This window comes from Centropristis striata, chromosome 10, assembly GCF_030273125.1.
Source record: "Centropristis striata isolate RG_2023a ecotype Rhode Island chromosome 10, C.striata_1.0, whole genome shotgun sequence".
Lineage (NCBI taxonomy): Eukaryota > Metazoa > Chordata > Actinopteri > Perciformes > Serranidae > Centropristis > Centropristis striata.
Genome location: NC_081526.1, coordinates 9,187,195 through 9,202,578, shown reverse-complemented (window position 1 = coordinate 9,202,578; position 15,384 = coordinate 9,187,195). Strand labels below are relative to the sequence as shown.

Sequence of the window (15,384 nt, the reverse complement as noted above, 5' to 3'; positions counted from 1 at the left end):
TCTCAAACAATAATAGAATTAAAATTGTTAAAAAATGTCATGAACAGAAATGTGTAAATGAGCTGTTTCTTGAAATACCAATGTAAATGACAAAAAGACACGTTGAGAGTGTGGCAGATGATATTTTAATACTAAAGAACTACAAAATACATGTTGTAATTGACAGGAGAGGAAACATTTCCAGATTAACAAAAGAAAACATACAGTTAACAGTTATATTAAAAGTGGGCAATTCTCAACTTAAAGTGGTCTGTTTTAGAAGAATCAATAGTCTGGTCCAAATGACAAGAAATAAGCCATTTAAAACCATGATACATTTAATTAAAACACACAGAATGGGTAAAGGTGACATGTGATATGTAAAAATGTGAAATAACAACAAAAGAGCCACTACATTAGAGCATGTACATAATATTCTTGCCTACAGCAGTAAAGTTAAAGTGCCTTGTGTGTCCCTGGTTTGTTACAGTTTGGGCATTCTGGCTGCGTTCAGCCTCATGGACACACAGGTAGCTCCTGTTGCATAACGCATCTCTCGGATCATACCGCTCCACTGTTTCTTGTCTTCTTCATACCTGGTGAGACAGTTAAAACATTCAGTCACTATTCTGCCCTACAAAAGCATAACTACAGTGACTGTGCAAAGGGTAAAACTGGGAAAAACTGCTTTAAAGTTTTTTAATGTTTTTTAACTGGCCAGCCAAATTAGTTATAGGTTTACATTTAGGTCATCTGGAACTGACTTGTTGCGTGTTCCAAAAACAAGAACTAAGCGGGGTGAGGCAGCTTTCAGTTATTCTGATCCTCACCTGTGGAACAAACTACCTGTAGATCTGAGGTCTGCCCAAATGCTCAGCTCCTTTAAATCAGGACTAAAAACACTATTGTTTACTGAAGCGTACTCTTAACTTTAACACTTATCTGCTCTACTCTACTGCCCTTACTTTTTAACTACACAATGTTTGACTTGTGCTTTTTATTATTTTATCTCTTTTTTTATCCTGCTGTATCTTATTTTATCCTATTTATATTTTTATTTCTATTTCCCTGTTTTAATTGACTGTTTTTACTGTTTTCAATTGTGTCTTGCTGTTTTTAATGTGTATGTAAACCACTTTGAATTACCTTGTGTTGAATTGTGCTATACAAATAAACTTGCCTTGCCTTGCCTTACATTTAGTCATTTAGCAGACGCTTTTATCCAAAGCGACTTACAGGAAGAATAACAACAAACAATCAAGGTATAGTGCAATAAGAGCTATTAGTGCATCAATAAGTGCTAGTGACAATTCTTTGAGGAGTAGAATTATCGTGTAGTGCTAGGAGAGAAGATGCTCTCTGAAGAGCTGGGTCTTCAGGAGTTTTTTTTATAGGTAGGTAAGTGATATGATTCTTATTTCTACATTTATCGATGATGTAATGTTTATGCTAAAAAAATCATGATGATTTATTTGGCCTTTGACCCCAAAGATGTAGTTACTGCACTCTGGTTTTGCATTGCTGTAAAATGTTCTAATAGTAATGCAAAACCAGAGTGCAGTAACTACAGTGTTGTCTTCTTTCAGCTTTTATATTTTGTTTTCAGTGAATAAACATTTTCAAATTGATTTTGTTATAAGTGTATTTAAAAGTGTTTAACAACTCTATGCATAGATTTGTGTTTTTTAGAATGAATTAATATTATAAAGTAATGTTATTTTTATGTTATTTTAGTCTCAATATAATTTTATCTCACTTACTGAATCACTATCTAGATAATAATTTCCCTATTAAATACACTTGTAATTTATATTATTCTTGTCTTCACTATTCAACACAATGAAGAAATACAAGACTACACTGTCTCAGTCAAAGCAGACCACAGTTACTGCATTTTTATGATTATTTCTCTGAAATAAAGCAAAAATGAAACCTAAAACTTTGTCATACTTTTTCATTTTTAGTTATAACTCAATTTTGACCAGAAATGTAGTTACTGCAGTTAGGCTTTGCGGGGCAGTATAATACACTGTTGGCAGAATGAGGTGAGCTATCATTGTAAAAATGTGAGCAAGATGACATTGTTGTGTCTCACATGTATTCTACATTGCACAAAAATCAACACTTACTGCCAGATGTCGATGATTTCACTGGGTACACACTCTTTGTCATCGTTCTCCACCATGGCGAAGCCTCCTACTGCGTACAGCTGCCCCGCACAGCTCACCAGGTTCACTGAACTCCTCTCCTGGGGCATATCTGTGAAGGGTGACCACCTGTAACAAGGTGCACAAAATCTCAGACAGAGTTCCTTGATTTAAAAAAAAAAATCTTAACCCATAAGAACCCAGACCTATTTATCCTAGAAGGAAAATTATTATAATTATAATTATTATTATACCACAGACCAAGTGGACCACATAGAACACATTGTGATGTTTAAAAAAAATAAAAAAAATACTACACCTAAATGTCAAAGATCTGTGATGTGACATAACAACATTGGGCGTTTATGGTAAATATAGATAGATAGATATATAGATAGATAGATAGATAGATAGATATATAGATAGATAGATAGATAGATAGATAGATAGATAGATAGATAGATAGATAGATAGATAGATAGATAGATAGATAGATAGATAGATAGATAGATAGATAGATAGATAGATAGATAGATAGATAGATAGATAGACTTTATTTATCCCAAGCTGGGAAATTACAGTGTAGCAGCAGCATTACACACATAGACAATAACAACACAATTAAATAAAAAGAACAACCTAGGCATACTTCAAGCAATAAAATATAAAAATACAATAAAATATAATAAAAAATAAAGTGTCTAAAATGTTTAAAATATGTTTATGATATTTCTTATTTTAAAATAAACAAACTAGACACATTTTCTGCTTACAGAGACACACATTTGCCGTTTGCATCTCCACAACATTTATCAAAATTGTGACATTAATAGTGCTGTTTAACAACAAATTATTTTTCAGATTTGTTTTTAAGTAACAAAATAATAATACATTAATAATAAATAAAAACAAATATCCATTTGCCTTTTTGTTTGCATCTCCATAACATAAATCAAAATTGTGACTTTCATTTGTTCAGGAAATATGGTCAGAACAAGTTAAATGCAATACAGGACATTAACGGATTAGAATTGTCTAATGGGTTTAAACTTAGCCTCGTAACAAAAAATAAGCTTTTTGAAATTACTTTTTCACATTTGTGTTTCCAGTCACACCCACATTTTTGGAGAAGTCACTTCTTGTTAAAGTCACATGACCACCACACCAAGGTGTTGAGTTTACGTCACTTAGGGATTTAATGAGTTAAGGTGAATCATAAAGCAGAATATGGGAGATTCTAGAAGATTTAAAGTGTTTGTTACACGGGTGTCACCATGGGTTCTTATGGGTTAAATTAAGGGACTATGAAATAAAACAGATACTGCTACACAAATGATAATAATTTATTACATTTTTCTGATTTGTGCTTTATTATCTTATTAACAAAATATATTTTGCTTCTCAATCTGTGAGAAGAACATTTGCACAAATATATAATTTTTAGATCTGATTTTTAGTTGAGATTTTATCTTTTATTTTATGAACATATTTTATGATATATTCCTTTTTTTGTTTACTTTTTAAATTAATTTCTAAAATAAAATATTTGATCTATTATATGATTTATTTTATTTATTTTAATGTTTTTTATATTTATTATTATTATTATTATTATTATAATCAATTGTCTCCCGTGCATTCAGCTCTAATTGTGTTTTTTTGTTTGAAAAAAACAACAAAAATAAATTCTAGTTCTGTTTAATTATTGACTCGCCGGTCATCTGTGAAGCACTTTGAACTGTATTAACCTGTATAAAAGGCTCTATTCAAATAAAGAGTGATTGTTTGATATACTGTAGTTTTGCTATTTCAGTTCTGCAGCATGATGTTTCATTAAAATATGTCAGGTTTTCATGATGTATCAACCAAAACAGGATGTAGAGGGTGTACATGGTGTTGTGGCAATGAGAGAAATCAGTAAAAAAAATATTTTTAAACCACATACTTGTTGGTTCCAAAGTCATAGGCTTCACATGAAGCTGTGAGGCCTTCCTCATTGACTCCTCCAGCGACAATAATCTTCCCTTTGTGGATGACGGCCCCAAACATGGATCTGGGCGTCTTCATGGAAGCAACCTCCTTCCACTCGGACCTCTTGTGGTTGTATGCAAACACCTTATCGATTGCTTTACTTTGGGACAAAATTGATTCCACAGAAGGGTCAGTATCATGTTAAAATCCTATTTTCACATAATGTTTTGGCGTTGCAGTCTTACTTGTCATCTGTTTTTCCTCCGATACAGTAAACCAGCCCGTTCTCAGAGGCCACACAGTGACCGTGGATGTTCATGGGCAACTTTTTAGCTTGACTCCACTTCATTTTTCTAAAAAGGGTTTCAGATAAAAACAGCATTTAAACCTCTGAAGTCCAGGAGATTTGGTTCAAATTTGTCAACTTCCTATGCATTAATTTCTGTCTCTGTTTAGCATATTTCAGTCTGTCCTTACATCACATGCATGGCTCCTTTCTCTCCACACAAACTTGGTTATCAGTCTGATTTTACAATTTTTTTTCAAATTAACAAAGTATCAAGCTGCCAGGAACCCAAAATACCAACATGGTCTCACAGGAATCAGTGAAATAACAATGCAAGTTAATGACAGTCATATCCCGTGGCTATTCCAACATACAAAGTGATTATGTACATTCACTGAGTGAATATTTAGAAAATAAAACATATATTTCTTGCTAGAAATGTGATCAAAATCCATTTTTATGCAGAAACTAAGTCAAAATATTGATTTTTTCACAAAAAATGAGAGAACTGTCCACCATGTTTTTTGTTCTGACCGCTGGGACCTTAAAAGTCACGTGACTTGGAACAAACCAATAGGAAAAGGGATATGACTGTTATTAACTTGCATTGTAGCGAAATCCGTGTCAGTTTTAATGGAAATTTGAGTTATTCTGTGGCTATTCCACAGATTTTGAGTTAAGCGAATCTGTGGCTATTTCACGGATTCCTGTGAGACCTATGTAAATGTACCTTCTTTTTTTTTAATTTTTTTTTTACTATTTATACACAAAAACAGTAGAGAAAATAATAGATAAATAAAACTATAAAACAGTCTATTTGCATGTAAATTGAAAATGGTAATAGTTTTCATTGTAGAAAGAAAATTCACATTTTAAAAATGGTCTAGAAACATAAATAGCACTTTAACTGTCTTTCTCAGCTTGTCTGTTATATAAATACAGTTATTACTGTGAATAAAACATGTTCAGTATATTTTCAATGAATAGCTGGACTCCAGAAGGTTAAACAGTAGTTACACACATGTACATCTACTGAATGAGCATATGTGAAACAGTTGGTGTTCTGAACTTACTCAGTGTCATAGCACAGGACAGTGTCATGAGACTCATTGGACTGTAAATCTTTTCCTGCGACAGCAAAGAGGAGATTTTCACATTCCCCCACAGCAAACAGACACCTGGGGGAGGGCATGGGGGGCAGAGCGATCCATTCAGCAGTGAGACTGTCCAACTGAAAGACACATTTTAAAAGGGATATATTATGTTTGTTTTCAGGTTCATACTTGTATTTTAAGTATCTAATAAATGCTCTGTTTTAGTGCCTGTCTCTTTAAGTCTCTCTTTTGAAAAAGCCATTTCTTCCACATTTGTGCTTTTAGCATCTCTGCAACATCCTTTTAGCAAGTAGCAAGCACTGTAGCGGCACTTTCTACCTACATATACAGTAGTACATCAGACTGGCAATATGTCACCCAAAGTCCAAAATAATAATAATAATCCCAAATAATTATTAAAAATTGGATTAGAATGTTTGTTTAACAAAATATAAATGACTATAAACTTGTCAAAAATATAATCCAAACTTGGGATGTACCCAAATCTGAATACATTATTGGAAAAACAACAAATAACATGATGGAAAGAGATAATTTTCTAACAAAAGTCATTATTCAGGAGAAATCAATGCCATCATTGACACATCAGTGTGTCAGCCACTATATTTCTTGAAATTATAAAAAAGTACAGTATGAGGACGTAGAAATAATACGTTTAGAAAATACTTGCCAAGTTTAAGGTGAGTTCCAGTATAAACTACCCCCATTTCTAGTCTTCCATTTGAATACAGATACAGATAATTTTGTTGGTTATATGGACACAGATAAACAGATAATGATGTCTCTGTACACCTCCAGTCCAAACGCACTTCAAAGTGACATCTATAGCAGGGATGGGCAACTTAAATGCTGGAGGGGGCCACAATTTTTCATCGACACTACCACAGGGCCACATATAGGACCGTGCACTTAACCAGATATGATGAAGTGCAATTTTAAATATGTTTACAGTGCAGTAACTTAACAAATTTCATGCTCAAATGCATGTAGAACAGTAAAAATAGGAATACAAAAGGTTTGAAGCAAATAAAAAATAACCACTTACTGTTCTTTCTTTTTTTCAGTGCAAGAACAGCAGACCAACATTAATTGCAAGAAGTAATTTTGTGCATTTTTACACTGCACTTTTAAGATTTCATGCTCAAATGCATGTAGTTGTACTGAGGGCCACTTCAAGTGAGGGTGCGGGCCGTCTGTGGCCCCCGGGCCTCCAGTTGCCCATCCCTGATCTGTAGGATCTTCTGTTTTCCATCACCCAAAAAGGGGAGCATTTATGTGTTGTGAAGTGCCTATGGTACATTATTATATTTTGAAAAACTAAATGAGGGAATGGCTCCTGATGTGTTCAGTAAATCTGCAATATGAATGTGAGTTTTATACCTGGTAGAAGTAACACTGCAACGGGTTCTCTTTGTCCTCTTCGTCTACAAATAGTCCTCCCAACACATACAGGTTGTTCTTCTTCGATGCCAGGCTGACATGGTTTCGGGGGATCAGCTCTGCCAGCGCACCAAGAAAACACTCATTCTCCTGGACGTCGTAGGCCACAGCAGCCGTGTCATTGATCATGAGAATCATGTCTTTTGCATACATGCCATATCTGCGGGTATCGTTCAGATAGCCGGGTAACTTTTCCTCCTCTCCTTCTTCATCATCTTTTCCCTTCTTCGTCTCGGGCAGCTTCCCTGCAAAGGCTTCCTTTACGGCCTTGACTTTCTTGAGAATCTCAGGATCGGCTTTAATGAGGTCATCCTTCTCCACCTTCTCCTTGAAGTACTTCTCTGAGAGCAAACGGAAACGAATGTAGTCGAAGGCCTCTCCTAAGGATTTCACACGCTTCTCTTTGTCCTTTCTGATCCACCTCATGAGGGTCTCAAACACCACTTCCTCTTTTTCTACATTCAAAGCATCCGCTCCAATGATGGCAAAGAGTTCAGGTGGAGCAAGTTCTAAGAAGTCCTCATCCTTGGTTACGGTCTCAAAGTGGTCCGCGATGTGATCTCGAGCCGCCATCGCCAGCCTGGTGGAGTTCAGCATCAGTGCCAGCCTGTAGATAGCAAGGCAGTTTTTCTTGGACAACTGCTTCTGAAGATAATTCACACAAACTGTGAACACTGAGGGGATCTGGAATCGGTTGGCAGCTGCCAAAATATCCTGCACGTTGTTGTCATTGATGTCAATCTCAGCGGAATACATGTAATTTACAATCTGATCCATAATATTGGGATCCAGGTTCTCCAGAACAACCTCCATTTGAGCCGTTTCCTTGCCTTCTGTTGAGAAGTAAAGCTCCCGGAAATAAGGACTACAAGCAGCCAGAATGAGCCGATGGCAGGGGATGCTCCTGTCTCCAACCTTTAGGATGCAGTCAATTAACTTGTTCTCATTCAGGAGCTCCTTCAGTCCATCCTGCAGCAAAGTGCTCTGAAACAGACGCAGATCTTCCCTCATGCTGTGGGGATCCATTCTTTCAGGACAGGAAGTGTTTGCGACACTAGTGAAGACAGGGAACTATAGTCAGCCAGGTCTGAAGCCACTTCAATATAACCGTGTGCCATCTAAATATAGCCGACCACCCCACACACCAAGAATTCAAGTTGGCCAAAAGGGAGAGCTCACACAGCTGTCATAGAGTAAAAACAACTGTGGAGCCTTGTCACCCTGGTGATTAGTAATAACATTGTTGTATGGTAGCAGAAATAACCTATGATCTTTTCACTTCACTTCCTCTTGTTCCTCTAATAGAGTGAAATATAGTTACAGTTGTATTATACTGTGTTTGACTTGTTTTATTTGTATTTTATATTATCTGTGTTAACCAGTATTCTTGCAGGTTTTTTACTTTTTAATAACCTTACATTTGCTCTACTTTCATTAGCTCATACTCTATTATGAGTCACATTTACTATTGTCACTCTGTAGTAGTTTTGGGGACTAGAATAAAACCTCTCTACTGCTTTTCTATTTTTGTTTCCATTGTTTATTCCTGAGTGTATAGATGTTTGTTTTTTGTATGTGTCATATAAGTTACCTTGGGATCAGTAAAGTTTCTATCTATGCATCTAGTTGGGGAAAAATATATATTTAAAGCTCAATCAAGAACTCCTCTGAATCTTAAATTTCCTAAAAAAAGAAAAACATAAAAAATAAACCACACTAAATGCACTTTGTCATATGGATATTTCTGTTTCAAAATATATCTGTACTGTTATACTTATTGTTTGAATTACTGAGGGGATTTAATTGATATTTTGTCTCATTTAATTTACTCATTGTAATAACTCATTGTAATTTATTTATAATGTCACATCATGCATTATGTAAAGTATCAACGTAATAACAGGACTATTTGTTCCAGAACTTTATGTGTTCACAGATACAGCCGGCATTTGCTACAATCCTGTGTATTCTAGAGACGTCTACGTGTGGAGTCATGATTCAGTGACAGCAATGACCACTTACTACAGTATTTATGTTTGTGACACATCCACAGGGGGGTTATCCAACAAGAAGACAGGATCAGTGAACAGCTGCTGCCACAGGAGGTGACAGTTAGTCCTCTTTTTAGTTTTAAAATACTTTAGCACCTTGTGATGTTATGTATTTAGCCAGAGATCATTGTGTTCTTTCCACATACAAGTGAACGTGTGATACGTGTTATTCCATTGTTAAAAAATGTAATCTCCAATATCTATTTAAATATGTTTATTTACTTTAAACAGTACAAACAGAATTATAAATTCACATTTTAGACTTTACAACAACTTTTAATACAAATATCTTGATGTTAAATATACCCTACATGTTATCTGATATTGTATTTTATATGCAGACTCTATTTATAAACTGTACAACTTTTAACATGACCTATAAATAAATATGTTTCAAATTGTTTCAGCCCATAACTTCCCACAGTCCTTGAAGTGTGAAGCCATCCTTCAGCTTCTCAACAGCGAGGCCCAGCTCCTCAGAGAAAACTGGCTCACGGTCTTGTTGCTTTGGAACGCAATAAACAAATAAAAAATAGTTATAACACAATATTGAATACCACACATTTTAAAATTACAGCTGGTGATTAAAGTAATTGAAACATTACCTTATTTCCATCAGCAAAGTAAGCCTGTGGACAAGCAACACACACAATTACCACATTTAATAGTGAAGAAACTGGGTGATATTGTCTGTGATAATAGGTTATTGAGGTTATGAGCACTAGGCAACATCAATTCATGTTTGTTCATTATGCTGAGGGGCATTAGCCGGTAGCTATTCTGAGAGTCTGAAAATAAACCATTGACTCCCGGAGGAATGAGAGTGTAACTCACAGTGAAAGCATCGGTCTGCTCATCGGGCTCAATTTCCACGTCATCAGGAGGCTGATCCACTGTCAGTTCTTCCAGAGGCTGGGGCTGAAATCATTGTTAGGACAAACAGCGCTATGACAACAACATCTGCTGAACTGGTGAAAGACGGATACAATGGAGTATTCAAAACAATTACAGTGATACAGATACAAAAAAGTGTGAGAAAATGAGTAATTTAAGAGCAGAAATGTATTTTAAAGTGAACACTTTCTTACATGTTTTTCATGTTTACTAATGCTTTACTTGAGTGTTTCCATTGCAATCCCCTTCTACTTTTGCTCTATTACAAAACGTTTTAGTTAGTTAGTTAGTTAGTTAGGTTCTTTATTGTCCCCAAAGGGATAATTGTTCTCACACAGTCAGGTTTTTCAGGACAGCATACATTTAAAAAAACAAAAAACAAACAAATACCCTCTCTTCCCACATATACAACATATAACAGATAATCCCTCTTCCCACATATATCACAGAGAAACACATAAAAAACATAGACAGCAGCAAACATGACATCCATTCACAACCCCTCAAATGACAGATAACAAACCTCACCACAAATCTCTCACCACAGAAAAACATCTAGACCAGCATAAACATGACATGGACAATATATAGTGATGCCAGTGGAATCTACATATTCTTATTCAGTGCTATGATGGCTGTGGGGACAAAACTTTTTTTGAAGTGGGCCTTTTTAGAGGCAGATATTGTTCTTTTTCTGTCCTGCATTTATTTGACAGCAAATAGACATTTTAATATCTGAATACTGCAATGAAACACACTTGTTTATATATATTTTTTCGTGTTTACGTTGTATTTAAGTTTGGTATAACACTTTTTGTTGTAGGACTTATTTTGATGATGTATTTGAAGTTTACCATTGTGGAAGCAAGCTTTACTCTCAGTTGTTTTTTCCCTGATTAAAAGGTTACTGATCTCTGTATACTGTTGAGGTGTTTTTTGGAGTCATTGGTTCTAATATTGTGCACAGATTACAGGTTACCTTTTCTTCCATTTCATATTCCACTCCAAAGATGGGGTTGGCAGAGTACACCTTATGCAATGAGTTGATTTCCTTCAGTGCATCTTGAAGCTTATCCACTGGATCAATCTTAAACCCGAGCACATAGCCTCCACTCTGAAGAAAAAAAAAGTAGATTTATGTATAACATGCACTATACTATAAGTATCAAACACCTACATTGTGATCAGTTTCTGTGAATGTGACTCAAACTGAAGAAGAAATCAATTTTACCTGGCGTGAACTCTCTATCACCAAAGCCAAGCCAAACTTTGAGTCCCTTATTCGGATAGACCACTTGAGGAGAAAAGATAAAATATTTAAATTAATTATACTGTTGCAGACTGAATAAGAAACAATACATTATTTTACAACAGAAAAGGGCACAGTGGTAGATGTCCATGACTAAAGTGAAACTGGCTAACATTTTTATTTTAAAGTGGGGAAAGTGAGGAGTGGATTGTTAATGATATGTAGTTTGTTGTACTTACAATCTGAAGGTAAGGAATGCTGACATTGAAGCTCTCGTTCATATTGGCATGCCACACGATTCGAACATTAGTGATAAAGAAGGTTCCAAGGTTTCCCTTAAAGAAAGAAAAGTCAAATCAAATTTAAAGTGTAAACTTCCAGTGTTGGTAGTTGCTTCTTCAAACTCTTCTACTGTAGATAATACACAGACTATGGACAAGTACCTCATTCAACCTCACTTCAATAAATCTGAACTATGTCTTTAAAATGTTTTGGCTTTATAACATTTTACCTCCACCTGTTAAGCCATGTAGAGCTAGTTTACTGTTAGTCTGAATATGTATGTTGTCAGAGAAGTTCTAAATAATTCTAACTAAACTAGAAGACGCAAAATGTAACAAAATCATTTGGACAGACACATGTCAAGCACAGGTACCTGATCACTGGATAAATTCCAAACTCCATTAATTTTATCATACACTTGCTCTCGGGGCAAGAGTCTCAGCTGCTTATTTTGAATAAGAGCCGCTCGTAATTTCAGGTCCCTGTACATTTTAGATGTCTCATAGGCCCTGCAACAAAAAAAAAGCAGTATTTAGTAAGACATGTAGAATGTAATCAGAAAATTAAACATTCCCTTGGCACGGTTTTACCTGTGGACAGCAATAACAGAAGTAAAGAGCCGTGGACTTCCTGGAACCACATTGGTGAAAATGAACTCAAATCTTGTGTTGTTGGACTTTGTCAAGATGTAGAGAGCTTCAGTTTGGCCTCGCAGTTTCTATAAAATGTAACTGCATTAATAACTTAGGATGGTTATCAGTTTTTACTTCAATATCATGTCAAAGCAATATTGTCATCACTGGCTTTGTCCTTGCATAGATAAGACTGAAACATTTTCCACTTTAAAAGTTGTGAATAAAAAGACTCAACATATTTGACACATACTTTAAGGTAATGAAACATTTGTTAAGTGATTGTAATATAAACAGAATATGTGTGTGAATAAATGTTAAAAGGTTATTGACAAATACTCTTTAAATGATTTAATATCAGTTTAAGAAATGTATAGTTATAGGAATAAAACAATGGCTTACTGAGTTAGCTGTCCTTGTTGTGATGTTTATGATGGAGTTGTAACCCACAGCTTATAAAAACAAAAAGAAAACAGATTTGCATTTAGGTAAGCAAGATTTTTTTACATGGTTCCGTCCATGCTGGGCTTCTTATAAAACATACTAGATCTCTATATTTAATATCTTCTGATGGTTCATTTCTTATTTTGTTTCTCAGTATGGTTTTCTTTTTTCTTTTAAAACGCTCAATATAACGTGTGCGCATTCATTGAAAAGTTTTAAAATAAAGTTGATTGAATTCAAGATATTACATAATGGCATGAAGATATCACCTTCATCTAAACAAATGGTAAATGCCTATTTTCTTTTGGATTCATCTGTTATTGGTGGCATTGGTCATTCATAAGAACTTTAGACTTAAATCGACATTACATTACTTTTCCTTTGACGGTGTCCATATAATACCAATTAGGGTATTTAATGCTATACATTTTCAAAAGAAGGCAGACGGAAATGCTCCTCTCCTGGTCCACTCTACACTCACGGCATCACTACTGGCCAATGGTGGCTCCTCATCACCTGCTGCTGTCTCCTCCCAGATCTCCTGCTCCTCTCTCTGTCTCTCTCTCCCTCTCAACCGTCTCTCTATCCTCCCTCCCTCTCGCCCTTCAACCTCTATCTACTCTATTCTACTCTGTTGATCTGCCCTGTACAACGACATCTATTGCATGTCTGTCCGTCCTGGGAGATGGATTCCTCCTCTGTCCCTCTCCCTGAGGTTTCCTCTTCTTTTTCCCCTGTTAAAAGGCTTTTTTGAGGAGTTTTTCCCTGGCCGCAGTGAGGTTCAAAGGACAGAGGGTGTCATATTATGTACAGTCTGTAAAGCCCTTTGAGGCAAATCTATGATTTGTGATTTTGGGCTATATAAATAAAATTGAATTGACTTGACATATTCAGTTGATGCGATGCTAGTGAAGACAGTCAAACTCTAAAATAATGAAGATATACTCACACAAATTGACTCTTGGCAGGGCCAAAGAATGCCAAATGATTCTCAGGTTTGTTACCAGCAGTCGTCCTGCAAAAACACAGATACCATCACTTATAAATTACCAGCACACACAAGGTTGCCCACATTGTTTTATCCTCCAGGGAAGCTAACTACCTCGATCTCCGTTGTTTCCTTTCGTGTCTTCAATGGAGTCCAGACAGTCTATTAGTGCTTCTCCTGGGCGAGTTTTCATCTGCCTGTGTACAGCACGAATAGACAGTAAAACAAGAATAGCTGGGGCGCTGAGGCTGAATTTAGCTAAGTGTAACACAGCTGGTTTAAGTAATGGTAACATTCGTCACACTGTTGAAATAATCCCCCAAGTCATTTTTTGTCAAAATTGTTTTTTTTTTGCCTAAACCATCTCCTCGTGACCCTGGCCACCTATGGTAAAATTGCCTACATCCTCAGGTGATCAGATCATGTGTTTTTACCCATTTAAGATCATCACTTCTTTGACAATTTGCCACATTCATAGGCATCAGATAAGAACCCAGTAAAGAAGAGCTAGAGGGAGATTGTTTAGTTATCAGTTTAGTTTATCAGTGTTTTATTGTTGACACTAATATTGGTAACACTTTACTCTAAGGTGTCTACATAAGGGTGAAATGAGCTTGTCATGAACATTAATGACACTTTGAAGTAACATTAATGCTCATGATACTTGTCGTGTCATGTTTCTGACAGGCTAGTGTGACTCTTATGTAGACACCTTCAAAATAAAGTGTTACCATATCTTGCTTAAGTCACAAAGCATGTTCAAAAATTGCAGTCATTTATTTCTCTTAAGTTACATAATTTACACACAGTGTTATTACTATGCCAATAGCCATCCTTTGTTACATCCTTTTTGAGTGAAATGATCAATAAATGTCATATGTTACACGTTTTTTGTGTTTCCTGCAAAACATGAAAAAATGACTTAGGCGATTATTTTAACAGGGTGACGATTTATGACATCAATGCACAAATGTGGCTAAAGCTGCAAGCTAAAGCAACAGTAAAACGTTGCCTTCCACGACAGAATATAACGCAACACAAATATCGATAAAAACATTGCACTCTTATGTGAGCAACAGGCGATTTACTTTACCTGACGTTAGCTTTGGTTAGCCAATTAGCGTAATAGAGCTAACTAGTTTGCACGGTGGCAAAAAACCCAAACCAGTTTCAGCGACTTACTGTGCTGTTATATCGAACCTAACATCTCTGTCCTCCCAGAGAGCATCTAAAACAGACGCCATGACTGCAGATAATAACCTCGGCTTAGTTTACAAAATACTCGATAGCTAAATGCTAAACGTTAGACTGGCTAATCTGAATAGCCTCTCAAGCGTCATAATCACCGTGGCAACAGACGGCAAGCACAGAGGACAATATTGTCCCCAATTTTACCTCAATTAATCTTAAATTGTGACTACACGTTTTTACATTTATTGTCACTAATTTATATAAAATGTCGGATTTATTAATACTCTTCTACCAGTAAGTACTGTATAATCCAAACGCTTTTATTTTTTGTAAATGACCCCACGGTAAAATTTACTTTTGTGAGACACTTTATTATGCTTTTATTTTGGTATTTCCTCCTCCCCCTTTTTCTTCTTTTGAGTTTTATTGGCGATTGGTACACCGACGTACAGGTGCATTACCGCCACCTACTGGACTGGAGTGGTGAACCAGTAGATTGACAGGAAAATAAGGAGAGAAAGAGAAAATAATACTGATAAAAAATAAAATAAATAAAGTAATAATAAGAAAATTAAGATAAATAAATAAATTAACAGGAAAAGGGGAAAACAATAATGTAACTCATAGCATTTTACAATACAAATATAAATAATTAAATACATTTTTGGGTTCCTACTCCTTACTCCGCCAGCCCCAACATGTTTTTGTATATTAT

General features: G+C 35.5%; 2 protein-coding genes across 3 annotated transcripts; both read right to left on the bottom strand.

Annotated features, from left to right (window-relative positions):
- Positions 1-152: 152 nt before the first annotated feature.
- Positions 153-8,177, bottom strand: klhl41a (kelch-like family member 41a). Its single transcript, XM_059343114.1, has 6 exons — positions 6,879-8,177; positions 5,457-5,614; positions 4,343-4,450; positions 4,072-4,257; positions 2,109-2,255; positions 153-575 (listed from the first exon to the last, which is right to left on the bottom strand). Exons 1-6 carry the CDS (start codon positions 7,962-7,964, stop codon positions 464-466), a joined length of 1,797 nt encoding a protein of 598 aa, XP_059199097.1. The 5' UTR covers positions 7,965-8,177; the 3' UTR covers positions 153-463.
- A 667-nt stretch (positions 8,178-8,844) lies between these two features.
- On the bottom strand, positions 8,845-15,005 carry bbs5 (Bardet-Biedl syndrome 5). Of its 2 annotated transcripts, none has more exons than XM_059343086.1 (12): positions 14,825-15,005; positions 13,593-13,675; positions 13,440-13,505; positions 12,449-12,498; positions 12,005-12,132; positions 11,788-11,923; positions 11,372-11,467; positions 11,115-11,177; positions 10,863-10,997; positions 9,824-9,907; positions 9,595-9,618; positions 8,845-9,494 (listed from the first exon to the last, which is right to left on the bottom strand). In XM_059343086.1, the coding sequence occupies exons 2-12, from the start codon at positions 13,669-13,671 to the stop codon at positions 9,393-9,395; spliced, it is 963 nt and encodes a 320-aa protein (XP_059199069.1). In that variant the 5' UTR covers positions 13,672-13,675; positions 14,825-15,005; the 3' UTR covers positions 8,845-9,392. The 2 variants fall into 2 exon arrangements, with proteins under 2 accessions (XP_059199069.1, XP_059199068.1); XM_059343085.1 differs by lacking the exon at positions 14,825-15,005 and adding an exon at positions 14,661-14,814 and having other exon boundaries at positions 8,846-9,494.
- Between the last annotated feature and the right edge of the window lie 379 nt (positions 15,006-15,384).